General features: G+C 42.2%; 2 protein-coding genes across 7 annotated transcripts in view; one reads left to right on the forward strand and one right to left on the reverse strand.

Annotated features, from left to right (window-relative positions):
* Nucleotides 1–17662, forward strand: part of ECHDC3 (enoyl-CoA hydratase domain containing 3) — a 228646-nt gene extending 210984 nt beyond the window's left edge. Inside the window, exons 4-6 of the mRNA XM_068110161.2 lie at nucleotides 10218–10418; nucleotides 13018–13177; nucleotides 13301–17662. Coding sequence (XP_067966262.1) covers nucleotides 10218–10418; nucleotides 13018–13177; nucleotides 13301–13365 — 426 coding nt within the window. The 3' untranslated portion in view covers nucleotides 13366–17662. The remainder of the gene's footprint in view (nucleotides 1–10217; nucleotides 10419–13017; nucleotides 13178–13300) is intronic.
* Nucleotides 14888–19819, reverse strand: part of ABTB2 (ankyrin repeat and BTB domain containing 2) — a 324845-nt gene continuing 319913 nt past the window's right edge. For 5 of the 6 annotated variants that reach the window (XM_068110153.2, XM_078774521.1, XM_078774525.1 and 2 more), the window contains 3 exons: nucleotides 19381–19449; nucleotides 17122–17235; nucleotides 14888–16156 (listed from right to left, as the gene is read on the reverse strand). In XM_068110153.2, coding sequence (XP_067966254.1) covers nucleotides 15962–16156; nucleotides 17122–17235; nucleotides 19381–19449 — 378 coding nt within the window. In that variant the 3' untranslated portion in view covers nucleotides 14888–15961. The remainder of the gene's footprint in view (nucleotides 16157–17121; nucleotides 17236–19380; nucleotides 19450–19819) is intronic. The other variant, XM_078774524.1, reaches the window with a different exon arrangement.

Consider the following 19819-nt stretch of genomic DNA (forward strand, 5'->3'; position numbering starts at 1 on the left):
TTTGCCTTCCATACTGTTTTCTAACCCCTCTAACCCCTTTTTCATCCCTTCCATTTGATTCTCTTGAGCGGCCATTCTGTTTTCTACCCCCGTTAACCCATTCTTTACCTCTTTTATCCCATTGTCTAACCCCTCACCGGTACCCCTCGCTTTGTCCCTCATTACCCCAAATTGCTCACTCTGAGCATCCATCCGGTTCCCCATTCCTAAAATTTGGTTTCTCATCCCCCTGTTCTCTTCCCTCTCCTCATCCGCCTTGACCATGAAGGCCTGCATCTGCTGCATGAATAGGCCCCAGTTCATTGGTGCTGCGGCCGCTGCTACGGTCACGGGCGCGGCAAAATTTGGTGCCGCTACACCCACGTGCGCGAGGACGCCATTTTGCGCACCTGAAGCCTCGTGCGCGAGGGCACCATTTTGCGAACCTGCCGCCCTCACTGCTTCGTTCTCCTCTTGTCCCTCAATTTGGTCCTGGATCGACCCTGCCTCACTCTCCTCTACCGGAACCCAGCCGTCTTGATCTGCCATAGCGCGACCTTCAAAATTCGTTTTTTTTTTGTAAAACAAAACAATTTCCAACTGCTTGTAATTTTGAGCGCGTTAAGCGCGCTTCGGGCCTCGTATCTCACTCCTCGACACCAATTGTTACGGTAATAACACAATTGGTGTCCAAAATTTGGGCTAAATAAATTTAGTCCCAGGTTCGAATCCCAACTCCTGACAACAATTGTTACGGATCGCGGTTAGATGTTATTTCAACCGAGCGGTGGTGTATTACCGCGACCTAACAGTTATTTCACGACTAGACCCCGATTCCACCCGATTCCACCCGAACGTTGGCCAAATCGCGCTATGCTAAATCAATGATGGAAAGGACACAACGACTGGGATAGATGAAACGACGCAAGGGGTACAGTTCTCAAGACCTCCGGAGGAGGATATAATTACAGTGGGGGAGAAAAGGGGTAGATTACAAGGTAGTGAGGCAAAGGCACAGAAGAGATAGGCACTTAGTTACAGTCTTATCTTATCACAGACAGACCACAGACAAACGGAACAAGGCTGACTTACACAGGGATTGATGGCAGGGAAGGACAGGTAGTTCGATAGCACAAGGTGCACCTTGGCTCAGGGACAGGATAAAGCACGGTCCAGTCCAGAGATGCGGGGAGGTGTCACAGTGCTCCGAAGGGACGTCTCTCTTGCTTCAAGCTCAGCGCGCATCTGACGTCACCTCCCTCTTCCTGCGAATGCTCAGCGGGGAGTGACACGCCCTCGGCTGGTTGGCTCCGCCCCAGATGGGACCGGTCCGCCGCTTCTATTGGGTGCGGGGGTTACCGCGCTCCGCCCTTGATGAGGAGCTGACAGAGAGCCCATATTTGGTAACCCCGTCGAGCACATGTTCGGTGGCGGCTCGTTGGAAAGGCCTGGTGCCCTCCCAACACCCCCTACCAACCAAGCCGGAGTGAGGACGCGCACTCCCCGCGCCCGCCGCTGCTGTTGTTGTTGTTGTTGTTTCTGAACCGTGAGGAAGAGCTGCGGGGAGGTATTGGGAGGTCCTAAACTTCCTAACGGTGCCATACAATCACATTCTGGTGCAACGAAGAGTCAGAATTAATGGAAACGAGTCCTTAACTGACATAGACTAAGAATAACTAGCAAGATGTCCTATAGTTGTCTTACATGAGATGCGGTGAACCTGGGCACGACATTTAATGGGGGAAATAGGGGGAGGTCGGGTCTACAGAGTGTTGTTTACAGAAAATGGGACTAGGGAATGGGGGATTGGGGATAGTTGGGAAGTATTGAGGAAATAGGGGAATATTTACAAGCGGATATGGATGGATGCAAATCCCATATCCGCAACAATATATATATATATATATATATATATACATACATATCTATATACATACATACATATATATATATATATATATCTATATACATACATATCTATACACATACATATCTATACACATACATATCTATACACATACATACATACATACATATCTATACACATACATATCTATACACATACATATCTATACACATACATATCTATACACATACATACATACATACATACATACATACATATCTATACACATACATATCTATACACATACATACATACATACATATCTATATACATACATATCTATATACATACATATCTATACACATACATATCTATACACATACATATATATATATATATATATATATATATATATATATATATATATATATATATGTATATACATACATACATACATATATATATATATATATACATACATACATACATACATACACATACATATACTGTATGTACACATACACATATATAACTTTTCATTTTGTTTTTGAATTGAACAGCAACCTGGAAATGGTAAATCACCAAAATTATATGTGCAATCACACTCGTCCAGAAGCCTGGTGTTGGCTTAAGATCCTAGCTTGGGTCCTGAGTTCAAGCCTCTGTCATGCCGTTGAATTAACACCATTGAGCCTGTCCTCTGTGCCTCATTGACTGAGCCTGTCCTCCTTCTGAAGTCAGCAAAATTAGTAACAGTTGAAGGGGTCATTGTATCAGCGGCACATCCACACCCCCAGAAAATGATGCAGACCAAGCAGCTACAGGCTGCATCCAAATAGATAACAAAAAAACACTTCCAATTATAGATAATGGCATTGTGACAGGCAAAGACCTTCAACTTTCACAAGTACTTGCAAAGATTATACGAGAGGCGTTCAAAAGGTTTTTGGAACGACTCACAGTTATCCATCAAATGGCAAAGCTTTGAGAAATTTGAAATATGTTTTTATCTAATTGATCTAATTATAATAATCAAATAATTATAATAATAATCGTTTTAATCTAACTGTGAATGATAATTTTTCAGACTAATGTACTTATGCATTGAGAAACTAGAACGCCACTCAGTAGAGCGCATACTCCCACCGTGGGTCAAGTTGGAATAATACGTTTTGTTTAACATCCCCTCTCCCCAAAACAATAAATGAAAAAGAAAGTAAGCCCTAACTGTCAGAGAATTTATTTTGATATATCTCGGAATTAGAAATAGAAAAACATCATTTAAGAATAATAGTGGGGCGGCTTAGCCCAAATATTCAAAAGAATTGTGCATTTTGTGATACAAGCACCAAATTTGGCACAAATGTACATTAATATGTTGCGAACATTTTCAGATATTGGGCCACTTGAAATTCCGTAATTTTTTTTTTCAATTTTTTTCAAATTTCGTAATTTCAAATTTTTCGGGTGACACCGTCACAATTTCGGTCTTCGAGGCCGGCCGATAGGCAAAGTGTGACCGGAAGGGACGAGGTTCTCCTGACCACGTGGCCCTCGATCTGGGAAGCGAGAGGCATTCCATTAGTGGACGCGCCCCTCACGCCCGACTTTTGGGCGGCCCCGGCAGGCCGTTTGTTTTGACGTTCCGTGACAGGCCCCGCACCCCCACCTCCGGGCCGACCGGAAGCTTGTGCTGAGTACATCATACCTGAACAACTCAGTGAGGCAGAACACAGCAGTGCACACCAGGTTGACCCCTTCAGTGCATAAACCAATTAACCTGTCCACTGCAGGGCATATAGAAATGAAGTTATTTTCTGCATATAATAATAATATAAGTTCAGTTCTATATAACAATTTCTGTTATCACCACTACCACTACAACTACCACTACTACAAGCTTTGTCTGGAATTTTGTGGACTAACAGACAAACAGACATACAGACAAGCTGGGATCAAAACATTACCTCCTTCCACCATTGAGTGTAGAGGTAAACATCATGGAAATTATATCATGCCCTAGATTTAATTCATGCTTACCCGTGTATTTGCTTCACTGGTTCACAAGGTCTTTTGCATACATGTAATTCAGACTCTCGTCTTCATTGCTGACCACACAATGTTCGCAACATATTAATGTACATTTGTGCCAAATTTGGTGCTTGTATCACAAAATGCACAATTCTTTTGAATATTTGGGCTAAGCCGCCCCACTATATCGGCCGGCCTCGAAGACCGAAATTGTGACGGTGTCACCCGAAAAATTTGAAATTACGAAATTTGAAAAAATTTGAAAAAAAAAATTACGGAATTTCAAGTGGCCCAATATCTGAAAATGTTCGCAACATATTAATGTACATTTGTGCCAAATTTGGTGCTTGTATCACAAAATGCACAACAGGTTTGCTATGCTGCTACACTATAAGAATAAAAGCTTTAATGCAGTAAAACAGAAAAAAAAATTCCCCAAAAAATTCCCAAATTTTTTTCGTGGATCCGGAATAATATCCTGAGCTTCACCAAAATTAGAGGAGAAAAACATCATTTAAGAATAAGAATAAAAGCTTTAATGCAGTAAAACAGAAAAAAAATCCCAAATTTTTTTTGGGATCCAGAATAATATCCTGAGCTTCACCAAAAACTAATCAATTCTTCCTTATCCCAAGGGCAATCATCCCACCAACTTTCATCCAATTCCGTTCAGAACTTTTCCAGATATCTTGTTCACGAACACACAAACACACACACACACACACACACACGGACGGACGGACGGACACGATCGAATGCATTACTCCCTGGCGGGAGTAACAAATAAAACCTTGACATTTCTAGGACTGGACATTTTATTGGGAATCTTGTTGGGATAACTTTTTGAACGTCACTCCTCGGTGCTGTATGACTTTTCGTGTGAACAGAACAAAAAATGAGGTGCAAAGATATGGTGTAACTATACATTCTAAATTGATATAATTGTGAAGATTATTACACTCTTTAAGCAAGAAATATTTGAGAGAGAGAGAAGCAATAACCTCCACACAAGAGAGTTGGGTTAATTGGAGGGGGGGGGGGGGGGGGGGGGGGGGGAGAAAAGATTATGGGTAGAGAAGAGTTGGGCTATGACATGGATTCCCAATCAATGGGCCATGGCACGTTTTCCAAGTGAGCCACAGAGACAGCCCAATATTTGCCCAAATAATTTAATCTTTTCACGCACAAGGCCGAAAACAAGAGTTCAATTCTGTGTGTGTTGGTGGTGGCCAGTGGTAGCCACCCACTATTCCCTGCATATATTTTGTCTTGTTTTTTAAATATTTTTCCTTTTTTTTATTTTCAGAAACCCTTCTGAAATGACAAAATGAGGATATAATGAGCAATACATCAAGTTTGGATTCACATCCTTACATGATCGTGGAGAATTAAAGGGACAATGCGTCCTGTGCCAGAAAGTTCTCAGAAATCAATCTTTGCAGCCATCGAAGTTGAAGCTCCTTTTGGAGAAGATTCATCCACATCATCGACATAAGGATGTGAACTTCTTCAAGCGAATGGAAGAGAACGTGAAGCGCCAGCGCTTGGATCAAAGTGGAACATTATTTCAGCAAAACAAGCGTCTTACGGAGGCTTCTTATGCCGTCAGCCTCCTCATTGCGCAGCAGAAGAAACCTCACACAGTCGGAGAGACTCTGATCAAGCCATGTGCTCTGAAGATGGCTAGGATTCTGCTTGGAGAAGAAGCTGAAAAAAGTTCAACAAAACTTCTCTGTCAAATAATACGGTTCAAATGAGGATTGCTGACTTGTCCAGCGACATAAAAGAACAGGTGATTGCTGAAATCAAAGACACTGCATTTGGATTGTTCTCAATTCAGTTGGAAGAATCCACAAATGTTTCATCCTGTTCCCAGCTTCTTGCCTTCATTCGGTATGTGAAGGGTGATTCCATCAAGGAAGAATTCTTATTATGCCGTTCTCTCGAAAGAAATACCAGAGCTGTGGATGTGATGGAAAAGGTAACAGAGTTCTTTGACCATGAGGAACTGAACTGGCACAATCTCTGTGGAGTGTGCACCGATGGCGCCCAAGCTATGCTAGTAGCAAAAAGTGGCTTCCAAGCGCTTGTTCGAAATCTATCTCCAGGCATCATTTCTGTTCATTGTCTGATTCATCGGCAAGCTCTTGCTTCAAAAACCCTTCCATCTCATCTTCAGGATGTTCTTGAACAAGTCATCAAAATTGTGAACAACATGAAAAGCAGTGCTTTGAATTCCCGACTGTTCAACCAATTGTGCACAGAAATGGATTCAGAGCATAAGAACCTGCTTTACTACACCAAGGTGTGTTGGCTATCAAAAGGAAATGTTGTGGCACGAGTGTTTGAATTCCGAGAAGAGATGCAGAGTTTCCTGCAGATGCAAGAAAAGCACAAACGTGAAGCTTCCTTCCATGAAAAGCTGTGGGTCTTTCGCCTCGCATACCTTGTGGATATTTTTGATCAACTGAACAGACTGAATCTAAAGCTGCAAGGAAAGGGAACAACTATCATTAAATTCATTGACACTCTCAGTGCATTTATACAGAAGCTTGAAAACTGGAAACGAAAGGCTGATGAAGGGAACTTTACCATGTTCGAATTTCTTTTAGAAGTCACTATTAATGAGCCCTTGGATTCTGGCATTGCAAAGGATGTTGTGACACACCTCAGCTGTCTCCGAGAAGAATTTCTGCAGTACTTTCCAGAAATTGGGAGAGAAGGACTGGCGCTCATGAGGAATCATTTTCTTGTTAAAGTCAGTGACGTCCAGGATGACCTGCAAGATGAAGCGATTGAATTTCAAAATGATTCTGGATGCAGAGATGTCTTTGAAGCTTCCTCTATCTCTGAGTTTTGGCCAAAAATGATGGAAAGCTACCCCAACATTTCAAAGGAATGCCTTCGGAAACTCCTGCCCTTTGTAACAACTTATGTTTGTGAATCAGGCTTCTCAACGTTGGTGCAGCTGAAGACAAAGGCTCGGAACCGCCTTGAATGTGAGGCAGATCTTAGAGTGCGCTTTCTACAACAGAACCTAGGATTTGGAAACTGGTGCAGAAAATTCAGGAGAACATCTCTCATTAAAGTAGCTATAGGTTAAACTGGTTTGAGTTTTTTTCCAATTGGCAGATACTGCATTGTTTTGTGTTACAGCCCACAAGCAAAGCACCCTGGAGGTCAGTTTTCAAATATTTTTTTATTTTCCTGGTTATTATTGCAATGTGTTCATAGAGTTTCAATTCTTAATTTAAAATAAATATTTGTCAAAGTCTATGGAAAAGCCTTGAAATCTGAAGTGTTTATTTGCCTTTTCAATTGATTTTCTTGATGTTCTGTTTTAAAAATTTATCGCAAGTCCCTTTGTCATAAATAAATTTGCTTTACTTCACTCGCATTAATTCATTTCACAAAGAAATTGTTCAAATGAGAAATATTGTTCCATTAAATACTCTAAAAGTCTAAAGTGAATTAAGTTGTGGTTCTTATTGACATTTCTTTGGTTTCAAAAAATTGCTATGATCCCCACTGGGCCATGACATGTCAAGTCAAAAGCCAGTTGGGCCACATAGCGAAAAAAGTTGGGAAACACTGGGCTATGACACAATATATTAATTCATACAGTTCTTGCTTGGAGCACTGGAAGGAAGAGTCGGGTCAAACAATCTCAGGAAGGCAGTTCCAGATACGAAATAAAAGAGGAACAAAAGAGTTGAGGTGTGCAGTTATCCTGGATTTTGGAGGATAAACCAAGAGGAAGTTATATTGGAAGAAAGTGTGCACCCTGGAATTGCTGCGAAGAGTTGGAGGACAGAGAGTAGAGGAAGTTCGATCAGAGGAGAGACTGTAAAAGACCCGAAGCCACCGACCTGTCTCCTATGTGAGAGCAGTAGACCTTGGGTATCTCATTGTGGGAGGTACCAATAATAGTGTGTGCTTTAAATTTCTCAGAATCCAAGAGAGACAGATGTGATGCTGGAGCACCAGCCCACGCTGGAGAACAATACTCCATTGAGGTACGGATAAAGGCTTTGTAAGCTATTTCTAAATTTTCAGGAACCCACCTTACATTATCAATCCACTATTGAAACGACCGACCACCATATGTTGTGTTTTTAATTAAATTTCTTCTCAAGTTGCTTTTCCTTAAACTATATAATAATTTCAATATCACCCATTATTTTTTGCTGCTTGCTTATTGTTTTTTCTTTTAGAAACTAGCTGGGTTACCCAGCATTGCTGTTCTAATTGGCATTTTGAAGAAATCCAAATTTGTTATTTAAAAAAATATTTTTGTGCGGGCCTAAAACACTTCCCTACATCCACTAATGGAGTCAGGGATCATTTAATATTAATTATTAGTGACAAAGGCTTCAGCACTATTGAGCACTCCTTTTCCTCCATTGGGTAGCCAGAGCAGTTTCCTATGCGATTGAGCACAATCCTGGATGGGTCGCCACTCCGCTGCAACTTCTCAACACTCACTGATGAATCTCTGAAAGTCTGACGCAGACCCGTTCCTCCATCTCAGAGAAAAATAGCGATACACAAACAAACATCTGTTGTAGTTATAAAGAACCGACTCGTCAATAAGCGATGAAACCGGTAGAGTTAAAAAAAAGAATAATACAGCATCTACAGTATATTTGGCTATGAAGAAGCAAGGCAGCTTGGCTATCTAATTTCCCCACTATAAGGATAGGTGAGAGTGACGGGTGATGCCTTCTGGCCCTCGGGGTTAGGTAACGTGCACAGTCTGTTATCACAAAGGGTAGGCCATACATCAGACACCGACAAAAGATATCACACATATGCTGCTTTTCTCATCACATCATGTTTTATCCCTCCACTTCGTTTGATATTTTTCCATGTGCCATAAGTCAGGAGAGCAATTATTCAGTCTTCCTGAAGGCCGGGCTTTTCCAGCTGCTGCATGTAAAACAACTTTGCGTCGGGCTTGTTCCCAGATGGGATTTCATCAGCATTCGATGATATCCACGTGAACACAAACAGCTGTCTGTCTTACTGCCCTGGCTACTGTTTGAGAATACTGCTGCAAAGCAAATTTGGACTGGATGTTTTAAATGGTTTCTAAACAACAGATACCTGGTGCTGGCCTAATGGTAAGGGTGGTGGGCTTGGGATACTTCAGGTCCTGAGTTCGAATCCCGTTCAGCTGTTGAATTAATACCAGGTGGGGTTGACTCAGCCTGTCATCCTTCCGAGGTCGGTAAAAACACGTCACTCCATAGCACACACAGTGGTGTGTGTCAGGATGGTACTGAGGAGTCGTCCAAGGACACAGTGACGTGCTGATCCAGCGTATACTCCTATATATATATATATGTATATATGTGTGCACACACACACAAACAACAGAAATTGCACCTTTTCAACATGTTCAGTGCCCTTAAGTTCTTCTGGGCCTTTCTGCCAGCCGATGAGCCAAATTGTATTGGATGGCATGCCACTTCGACCGCTGTGTCAACACCGCTAGCAGTACAATTGCTTGACTTACTCCTTGAAAAGTTTGTCTCAACCACGACTGAAATGTCTATTTTATCTAATTCCTGACACTGAGCTTTGAAGCTCTAATTCAAACTCCTGTCACTATTTCCAAACAGGAACATCTCCTCCCCTTTGTCCTTCATGCAAGATCCTTCAAAAAAGTAAATAAACTGCAATCTCTTATACTGACGTGAGTTAGATTTGCAGCTCTTCGTTTCCAGATAGTATATACTCTGTGAGGTCAGTACTGATAAATACTTGTTCAGAAACGCTCGTCACAAGAGCTTAGGCTTTGTAGTCGCCTTTCCGTGCTCTATTCCGAGATTGATTCTTCCCGATATAGTAACCGACTACAAAGCTTGTCTCGGCAGGTAAGAAGGTGTTGCATCACCGAGCATGTTTTCTTGTCGGAAGGGATTAAACCAGCTGCTTATATGCTCTCCCCGTGTTGTTATTACATATATCACAGTACCTTTGATGCATGCAGCATTATGAGACAGTAACTTGGCCAAATACAAAACTCCTGCCTTGTATGGTTTTTGGAAAACCAAGCAGTTTTTTTGGTTTTTTTGGATACAACATCGAGGCTCGTGTAAGAGCTAACATTAATCACAAAAAGACAAACTGACACATAAAACATAAGATAAAGGGAGCGGGAGACAAGTTGGAGAGCAGGGACATCGGGAGGTCTGTGGGAGGGAGAGGGCTTGGGTGGGAAGGGGGGTGGGTGCAAGAATGCCAGCAAGGAGTGCAAGGAGAATGCCAGCTATGCTAGTAGAAAATGGTACTTGTCAGGTACCACTGTTACAAGCTATTGGCTTTCCTCTCATTTTGCTTAAATCTTCTCCACCAGGTTATCCAACTTTTGTCTCAACTACCGGTGCCAATTGTGGCCAAGGTGCAAGGCCTTGCGACTGCGGCCGGCTGTCAGCTTGTTGCGAGCTGTGACATGGCACTGGCCAGCGAGACTGCACGCTTCGCTACGCCTGGCTTGCGTGTCGGGCTCTTTTGCTCAACACCCGGTGTGGCCTTGGCTCGCTCTGTGCCAAGAAAGGTAAGGAACAGGTTGAGATCACGAACGGCACACCCCATTTATATGACGAAATCCCATTTCTCGTTTACTTCCACTTTAAGATCACAGCTGTCAGGTGAACCTGAGCACAGTTATTGCCGTGAAATTGTTAACAATATCAAAGGTGAGATTGTCACTTTCAGAATTAGAACAGGTGGATATGTGGATATTTATAGAATGACCGCAAACATGTAAACCATTCGAATTATTGCAGATTTTGAAATCCTTTCATTTTACAGCAAATTTGATGGGAATATACAAAGGTAGATAATTATGTACAGTCACGTGAAAAAGTAAGTACGCCCCATGTAAAGTTTTGACTTTTTCAACATATTTCAACATACAGCTATTTGATCGACATTTCAACAATATTGATAGATAAAGGTGATATAATATAACAAATATCATGAAACATTTACATTTTGTAGTCCATTGTATAATTTAAATAAACATAAATGCAAATTTCACATGTGGAAAAAGTAAGTACACCCCAACATTTATCACTACTTCAAATACCTAAAATTAGAATCAGGTGCACCAGCTCAGGTGCAAATGATTAGAACATCGTTAGAGAGGATCTTGGAGGGACCTTTCTTATTTAAACCTCAGACATTTAGTTTGATTTCCTCTTTGTTGTTGAAGTGTGCGGCGTCACCATGCTGAGATCAAAAGAGCTCCCTGAGGCCTTCAGAAAGAAGGTTATAGATGCCTACGAGTCTGGGAAGGGATTTAAAAAGATCTCCAAACAATTTGAAATCAATCATTCGATTGTCCGGAAGATCCTCTACAAGTGGAGAAGATTCCAAACAACTGCCAACTTGGTCAGGCCAGGCTGCCCCCAGCAAGTTCAGCCCGAGAGCAGACCACAAGATGCTGAAAGAAGTCTCTAAGAACACCAGAATGTCATCACGGGACCTACAGGTATCTCTTGCCACTGTTGATGTCAAAGTGCACGAGTCTTCCATTAGAAAGAGGCTGCCCAAATTTGATCTACATGGGAGGTGTGCCAGGAGGAAACCTTTGCTGTCCAGAAAGAACATCAGGGCAAGACTAAAGTTTGCCAATCAACACCAAGGCAAAGACCAGCACTTCTGGAACAATGTGCTCTGGACGGCTGAGTGAAAGGTAGAGCTATTTGGCCACAGTACCAGAAGACATGTTTGGTGAAAACCAAAGACAGCATTTGACCACAAGAACCTGATACCAACTGTAAAGCATGGTGGTGGAAATATTATGGTTTGGGGCAGCTTTGCTGCATCAGGGCCTGGGCAGCTCACCATCATAGAATCCACGATGAATTCTTTATTGTACCAGAGGGTGCTTGAGGATAATGTGAGGCCATCTGTCGGAGTGTTGAAGCTCAACCGAAGGTGGACCTTGCAACATGACAATGACCCTAAACCTACCAGTAAATCCACCAAGGAATGGCTGAAAAGAAAGAAATGGAGGGTTCTGGAATGGCCAAGTCAAATCCCGGATCTAAATCCCATCGAGATGTTGTGGGGGGATTTGAAATGAGCTGTGCAGGCAAGAAACCCCTCAAACATCGCAGAGCTGAAAGAATTCTGCATGGAGGAGTGGGCCAAATTTCTCCCAGTCGATGTCAGGGACTGGTAGACAGTTATAAGAAACCCCTACTTGAGGTTGTTTCTGCCAAAGGGGGAAATACCACCTATTAGAGCCAAGGGTGTACTTCCTTTTTCCACATGCGAAATTTGCATTTGTGTTTATTTAAATTATACAATGGACTACAAAATGTAAATGTTTCATGATATTTGTTATATTATATCACCTTTATCTATCAATATTGTTGAAATGAAGATCAAATAGCTGTATGTTGAAATATGTTGAAAAAGTCAAAACTTTACATGGGGTGTACTTACTTTTTCACGCCACTGTACATGTAACATGGTACATTATGTACATGTAACATTTCGGCAACTGAGTGGCGTGCTGACGAGGAGGGGAGTGTCGTTGAAGCTGAAGGGAAAGGTGTATGCTGCCTGTGTGAGAAGTGTTATGATTTATGGGAGCGAGACATTGGTAATGAACGTAGAGCAGAAACGAAGGCTGGAAAGGGTGGACATGCGAATGGTTCGGTGGATGTGTGGAGTATCGTTGAGAGAGAGGAAGACAAATGATGAATTGCATAAGATGATGGGAATAGAGCCTGTGATGGATGCTGTGAAGAGGAACAGGTTGAGATGGTTTGGTCATGTGTTGAGGAAGGATGAAAGTGACTGGTTGAGAAGAGTGATAGAAATGAATGTAGAAGGAAGTAGAGGATGTGGAAGACCGAGAAAGACTTGGCTAAAGGTGGTCGAAGAAGAAATGCGGGCAAGGGGGTTAACAAGGGGAGATGCAGAAAATAGGGCAAAATGGCGAAGATTGTCATGGGGACCGCAAGGCTAACCCCTGCTCTGGCAGGGAAAATGGCCTTAAAATGCCTGTTGTTGTTGTTGTTGTAACATTGTACATGTGTGCATCAAACTTTGCATGATTGATATATTTTCGTGAAATTGTAAAATAAGTTGACCTTCGCAAACTGGTTCTGAGATTGCACAACTATGACATGTTTCAGGTGGCATTGGAGATGCTACTCACTGGAGAGCCAATATCAGCTGATGATGCCCTGCGCCATGGTCTGGTCAGCCGTGTGGTTCCTTTGGAGCAGCTCAATTCCGCAGTTGAAAACGTGGCGAGGCGGGTGTGCGAAGCTAGCCGCGAAGTCGTATCCCTGGGTAAAGCCACCTTCTTCCAACAGCAAAGCCTAGGAATAGCCGAAGCTTATGATTTGGCCAGTAGGGTAATGGTAGATAATCTGGCCTTGCCCGATGGGAAAGAGGGAGTGTGTGCTTTTACAGAGAAACGGCAGCCTGTGTGGAGTGGGTGCTCTGGGACAAATGGATTTCCAGTTCGTACAATGTGAGTTTGGAAATGGAAGAGAGAGAGTGCATAAGAGAGAGAAATGGAGGACCATTTGAAGAAAAGAGATGTGAAAACCATATCAGGATTGTTATTGTCAACTTATTCTGCATCCTGCCTCTGGCTGTTATCCTACTCCATTTGTGTGTATCTTTTGCAGCATAAACTATGATTGCATGTGTCTGCTGCTTTCAGCAGGAGTGGAGAGGCCCACAATTAAAGCGGACTCATCACAGCCTGCAGGCTGAAGCACAATTGCGAATAATTTCACCAAATTCCCTGCGGTGTACCCCGGCTTGGGCCCGGCTATCGTGGCTGCTTGGTGGGGCCAACTGCTGGTTACATCTCAGCCTGGCCGTGTCTGCTGCATGCTTGGCTTCTCTTGATTTAATTTGATGCTCCCACATGGGGCCTCAGGGTGGGCAAAGTGCATCGGTGTCAGGTTGAATTGGCTTTCTGTCGAAGCGTGGTAACGCTGTGGGGCTCAGCCACCGGGACTCTCATTTCCCGTGTGGATTGGAGTTGGAATCCGGCGTGACATCACTCGCGATCATGGTGTCTTTGCTAAAGCGAGATCCAAGGTTGCCAATTCGCTGGGTGCGAAAACAACCTTCTCTGCTGAACCCGGAGCTGGTTTTCATTTGATCCAGAAAGTTGAACCACTGGAAAGGAAGCCCTACTCACTCAAAGTAATTCTGTACCACATGAGCTACTCATCCCCCAGATATTCCTAAAATACCAGGAATGTCTATCGCACATGTATGACCCATGCTGATCATTAATGGGAGAAATAATGTCCTTTGTACACCACATTGGCCAAACAATATTCCTAACAGTTGAACATGATCTAATTTTGGGATGTCTAACAGCTGATGACAGCCAATGCAATCCACCATCTGGATTTTTTTTAATTACCAGTTAATTCCAGGGACAAAATACTTCATTATTCATGATATAGACTTGGGAGTTTTAGTCCTTTATTTCCTCAGAAAGCGTAAACGTTTTGGATGAATATAACCCCACACTAATTGTGAGGATGAGGAATCCAAACCGACTTAATTCAGCTTCATTTGCATGCAAATACTGTTGAAAATTACTTTCCATTCTAATGAACAAACACTTTCTGGTTTCCTCGGCTCTTCTCGTTAATCAATACAGCGTTCTTCCATTCTTACCCGGGGAGAAGAAAGCCTGGCGTTGGCGTAACGGTTAAGGTGGCTGGCTTAAGATGTTCAGGTCTTGAGTTTGAGCCCGTCGTGTCGTTGAACTGACACCCGGTGGGTTGACTCAGCCTGTCATCCTTCTGAGGTCGGCAAAATGAGTACCAGCTTACTGGTTGCAGGGACACTGCATCAGCGGCATAGCCGCACCTCCATAACATGATGCAACCAACAACCTGTGGCTCCATATGAAACACGAAATTGGGGAGACACAAAAATTTGATGGTGTTGCCTCATCAGCCATAAGCCTGCTTCATCGGCTGTAGACTGAGCCCCATTGCCTTTCATGAAAACACACAGTAAACATCCAATCAAAAACATTTATTTAAAAAAGAATCAAATATTCATACCTTATACAGTATATAATACTAACATATTTTAGCATTAAATTATGATGTTCACAGCTGTTAAAACTTTAATTGGTCTGCATTTTATGTACAATTATGATTTCCTGTTCCGTTCCCCCTCGCACCCCCCCCCCCCCCCACCCTCTACCCCACAATCCTAAGCTGCACAGTTCGCGTCCTGTATACAATCCGTTCGAGGAACACGTACACCACATAAAATAGAGAGCGGGTCAAACTCTCTCCATTTAGTACACCTTCTGAAGATTAATCGTAGTGGCAGAGGATATACTGCAACGCAAAATACTCCCACCGAGTCACGAAGTCCAAATCCGTGTGGATTCACAATCACAAGACCAACATTGTGGTGCTGTGCATGTATGATGCTGCATCTCAAAGCATCCAGTGTTGTATAAGAAGGTGTTCAACCGGCCGGCTGTCCCATCTGCGTAGACTTGGAAACAATAAAGATTCTCCACTGAAGATGCTCTAAAATTCTGACATGTACTGACATATCATGCATCTCTCACCGACGCCTCCCATTTATTTAATTTAACATTCTTTATGCACATGTCATACATAGATAGTCATTTTCATCTAACATTTCAAATGGTTTCATTACGATGTGAAGACGCAAGTAAGGTTTACCATTTTCCTTCACCAGAGTCCATTCGCAGTACCGAATCACAAAAAGTTTAAGTGAGAATATTTATTGTGCAAAAGAATTCTTCATTTCGGGTGGAGGATGGATGTTGTGGTACTCGATGCATTTTATATATGTGTTCGCATGCGGCAAGAAAATTGTCTCAAAAAGCAGATTGTGCTTTTTTTGTTTTTGCAAATGACCACTTAAACTGTTGCTCATTGCATGATGGAATGGTAATCCACGACAACATCTTCACAGGTAGTTTGCGTATCCCCAAAGCCCTAACGGGATCCACGTCGATCGTGCAGCCATTGTTTGTTTCACGGTCGGCGTCGACATCATCCTCCGATTCCAATGTCCAGCTTTTTGGAACGAGAGCTCGATACGTCTTTACTTACGAGCTGTGACAGTTCGGGGCTGGGTTCGCATGCGGCAAGACAATACGTCCATCAGTTCGGGAATCGGATCACCGGCGTCCGTGCGGCCAAAGAGGACATCTCGAAATGGTGCGAGAGAAATCAAGGATTCCATGTTTTGCAAAAAGTAACCAAGGCAGTAAGAAGTTAAGTGTTCCACGCCAATTCTCTGTAGGGGACACGAGACAACAGTAACCACGTGAATAGAAACGTTTGGCAAGAACTATGCATCAATTATTGTAATTGGTTAAAAATCTTCAGAGCATGGTTAACCTGACAATATGACGTCATGCAACATCACATGGCACCCACTGTTAAAAAGGATATTACTGCCAGTCATTTCATCTGCTTGTGCAGATTCCATCAAATTATTTTCAATATGCACCATGCATGCTCCATTGTTTCATTACCAAAATAACTGTCAAGCAGACTCAAAGCTGAAAGGTGTTTGGGGCAATCTATTTATTATGTATGCAATGTGGTAAAAAAATAATGTATTCCAAATGGGAAAAGGGAGGGATGCACGAAGGATGGGTGTTTTTTTTATTTATTTCGTATGCTGCTGGTTGCATCATTGCTGGGAGGACGACTGTGCAATTGATGCAGTGCCACCTTTTTCCAGGAAGGTTGTACTCATTTTGCCAACCTTGGAAGGATGACAGGCTGAGTCAACACAACTGCACGGCGGGTCTCAAACTCAAGACCCTAAGATCTTAAGGCAGCCATCTTAACAGTTAAGCCAACACCAGGCTGAAGGATGGGTGATAAGGTCAGAAGGAGTTGTGAGAAAAAGGAAAAGAGTGTGGGAGGTGATAGGGATAAAGGTAATGGGCTATAAGTAAAACATAAATAAGAAAATGTTGTGGAGGGGGTTGGAGGAAAGGGGTAAGATTCCTGCCATCTTGTGGTTGTAATAAATATATATATATATATATATATCTTTCAGTAATTGGCAATACCTTGCAATCCCTTTTTCTATTGTTTCGTTTAAAGTGTACAATAGAAAGAATCAATGTACCATGTGAAACGACAGATACAAATAAATAAAACATTCATAAACTGTGGCGCCAAAATAATTTGGCATCTCAGAATGTCATTTAGCAAAAAAACATCGGATGTTCGACGGAGCCTCACCTTCGCTTCAAGGAAAACAGGCACACAGGAAGTGTGGGTGAGCATCCGTGCAGACAGAATCTCACATTGGCGCTGCAGGCTATCAAGCTGAAAAAAGCTGGCAGCAGCCATCAACTGAAGAAGGAATAAGGAAAGAAGGTGGGTGGATGTGCGAGAGACAACACTGAGCTTTGCATTTCGATGAAGACGAGGATGGTAAAAAGTGTGAACATAGCAAAGGAAGGGGCTCGAGAAGAGAATTCAGGCCGAAGCGTGAAGCATGCATGTTGGATGTGGTTTGGGAAATGGTCAAGAAAGGAAGATATCCAATATCGTTGTTCTGTTGAGGCCAACAATCTTTGGAGCAAATTAAAAATTAAGTTAAATGAAAAAAAGACAAGATTACTCCTCTCAAAACAAACAAGGAGCAGATTAGGAGTTGAAATTCTATCTGATGATATTGTAGAAGTAGGTGCACATTTATCATGCATACACGTATTTTGTAATTTACCGAAGGGTAATACTCTTGTCAACCTTCAATAAACGTGATTCTGGAAACAGGTATGTTAAATCATTGTGTTTTTTTTCTTCAATAAAACAAAATTTAAGCACATAATAACAGTACAAGCATTTTACTTTTTCATCTGGGAATCGGTCCAGATGAGTGCAACGTCATTGGAACAATTCGTCAAAAGTAAGTGCCTCTTGTGCGGGCAAGGGAGCTCTCGGGCTTAATGACGCCCAGACTCATTTAGAGCGCAGAGCGCGGCACGAGACCCGCGACCCCAGGGCCACCGGGCAGAACCCAGAGCAATTTTGCAAATTCCTCGTGCTCATTCGACTTTGCAATTTGTGCACAGAATCTCTGCTCAGAGTGGAATATTGCCAAGGTGGCGGAGGGTCTGTGGCAATATAGTTTGTGTAAACACGTTTCATTAATCGGGTTGAGAGAACAAAAACGCTCACCGTTGACAACCGACAAAAGCGTTTTTTTTTGCATTCCGTGAGTCACTGCCTCAGCTATAACCAGCTGAGCCAATCAAATGTACACCTGGCCATGTGATGTGCAGGTCATGTGCCATTAGTATGACTATCACCATTATATCTTTGTTCATAAACTTTTTCAGTTGTAGGATATTACATGAAAGCTTCGATCTTTCACCTAGCTGACTGCTCTAAGCAAGTATCGACCCCAAATGGTCCATTGAGTCAGGATGAACTAGAACGTCACTCGTTATAGCGCATACCTCCGCCAAGCTGAACAGTTTATGTTTTGTCTTCTATTGATAGGCCGAATCTGGATTCGGACCTGAACAAAAATCTAATCGGCTTGTTCTTGTCACCTACCCAATTCGTCCACCAAGTTTAGTCATAACTCATCCATAACTTTTTCAAATATCAAGCAATGTAACGTTTTTGTCCCTATTACTCCACGGTGAAGAATCAGAATCCATTTTTTTTTTTTACTCCATGGTGAAGAATCACTTAGAAATTAAATAACTCACATATCCGAATCCACGTCCTTGTCACACATCCAAACTCTCCACCAAATTTCGTCCAAATCCGTTAATAACGTTTTGAGATATCCTGCTATTTATCGGTTTTAGCCCCATCTCCCAATGGTGAAGAATCACTTAAAAAAATTATCGTAGCCGGATTCAGATCTTCACCAAAATCTAATTATTTCGTCCTTGTCACATACGCTACCTCTCTGCCAAATTTTCTCCGAACACATCCACAACTTTTTGGGATATCTTATTCACAAACAGACAAACAGACAGACAGGGGTGAAAACATAACCTCCATCCACCTTCGGTGGTGGAGGTAACAAATCGATGCTTGCTTGACCCCAAGTGAAGATTGTAAGCAGGACTCAGGCATACACACATAATATATCAATATTTTTGCGTTCTTATAACATTTTTACTTTTTATATAAATTTGGAACATAATCTGAAAATTGGGTGTTGCATAGCACCAGTGTAGTATTTTCAAACTCAGATAGCCTAATCCTATTAGCTCTACTGTATTAGTTTGCCTCTTAGTAATAAAGGAAGAGTAATGATTCAGTATCAACAAATGCATAAGAAAGACGTCAAAATAAGCTGTGATGGGATAAAGTGGCAATAGACAAATAAAATAATTCCAAGTGGTGGGGATGAGTGTAGGAGGTAAATTAAATAGAAATATATATATGAATGGAGAGAAGCGATTTATGCGTATACAATAGGTAGATGATTCCTATTCTGTTTATTGTGACTTGTACCTGGTTGACACATACCTCCAGTACATCAGACTTGTCTACCTGTAGCTCCCCTTTTCCCCCGGTGTATACGTGCTCCATTAGTGTCTGCACAACACGAAGTTACAGTAGCAGAGGAAGGACATGTTGAAAAACTGCATTGACGTTTTGACGTAGCAAACACTTTATAATTATCCGCAGGCAAGGACAGGTTGCCAGTGGCAAATGCAAGTCAGGATTTTTGAATGGGGATGAAATCCTGCTGCCATGTACAAAAAGCTTTAATTTGCTTCAATGAACTAACAGGAGTAGATAGAGAGGAAGGAAGTGGGATTGGTGGTGGTTGAGGTAGGGATGGAGGAGGTTGGGGAGAGTGCAATAAAAAAAAAAAAAATGAAATGAATTAATGAACAAAAGGTAGCAACAACGCAACACAGTGATGAAGCAAATAATGGTAAATGATAATAAAACTTAGACG

Source organism: Myxine glutinosa, chromosome 3 (assembly GCF_964187855.1).
Source record: "Myxine glutinosa chromosome 3, kmMyxGlut1.1, whole genome shotgun sequence".
Taxonomy (NCBI): domain Eukaryota; kingdom Metazoa; phylum Chordata; class Myxini; order Myxiniformes; family Myxinidae; genus Myxine; species Myxine glutinosa.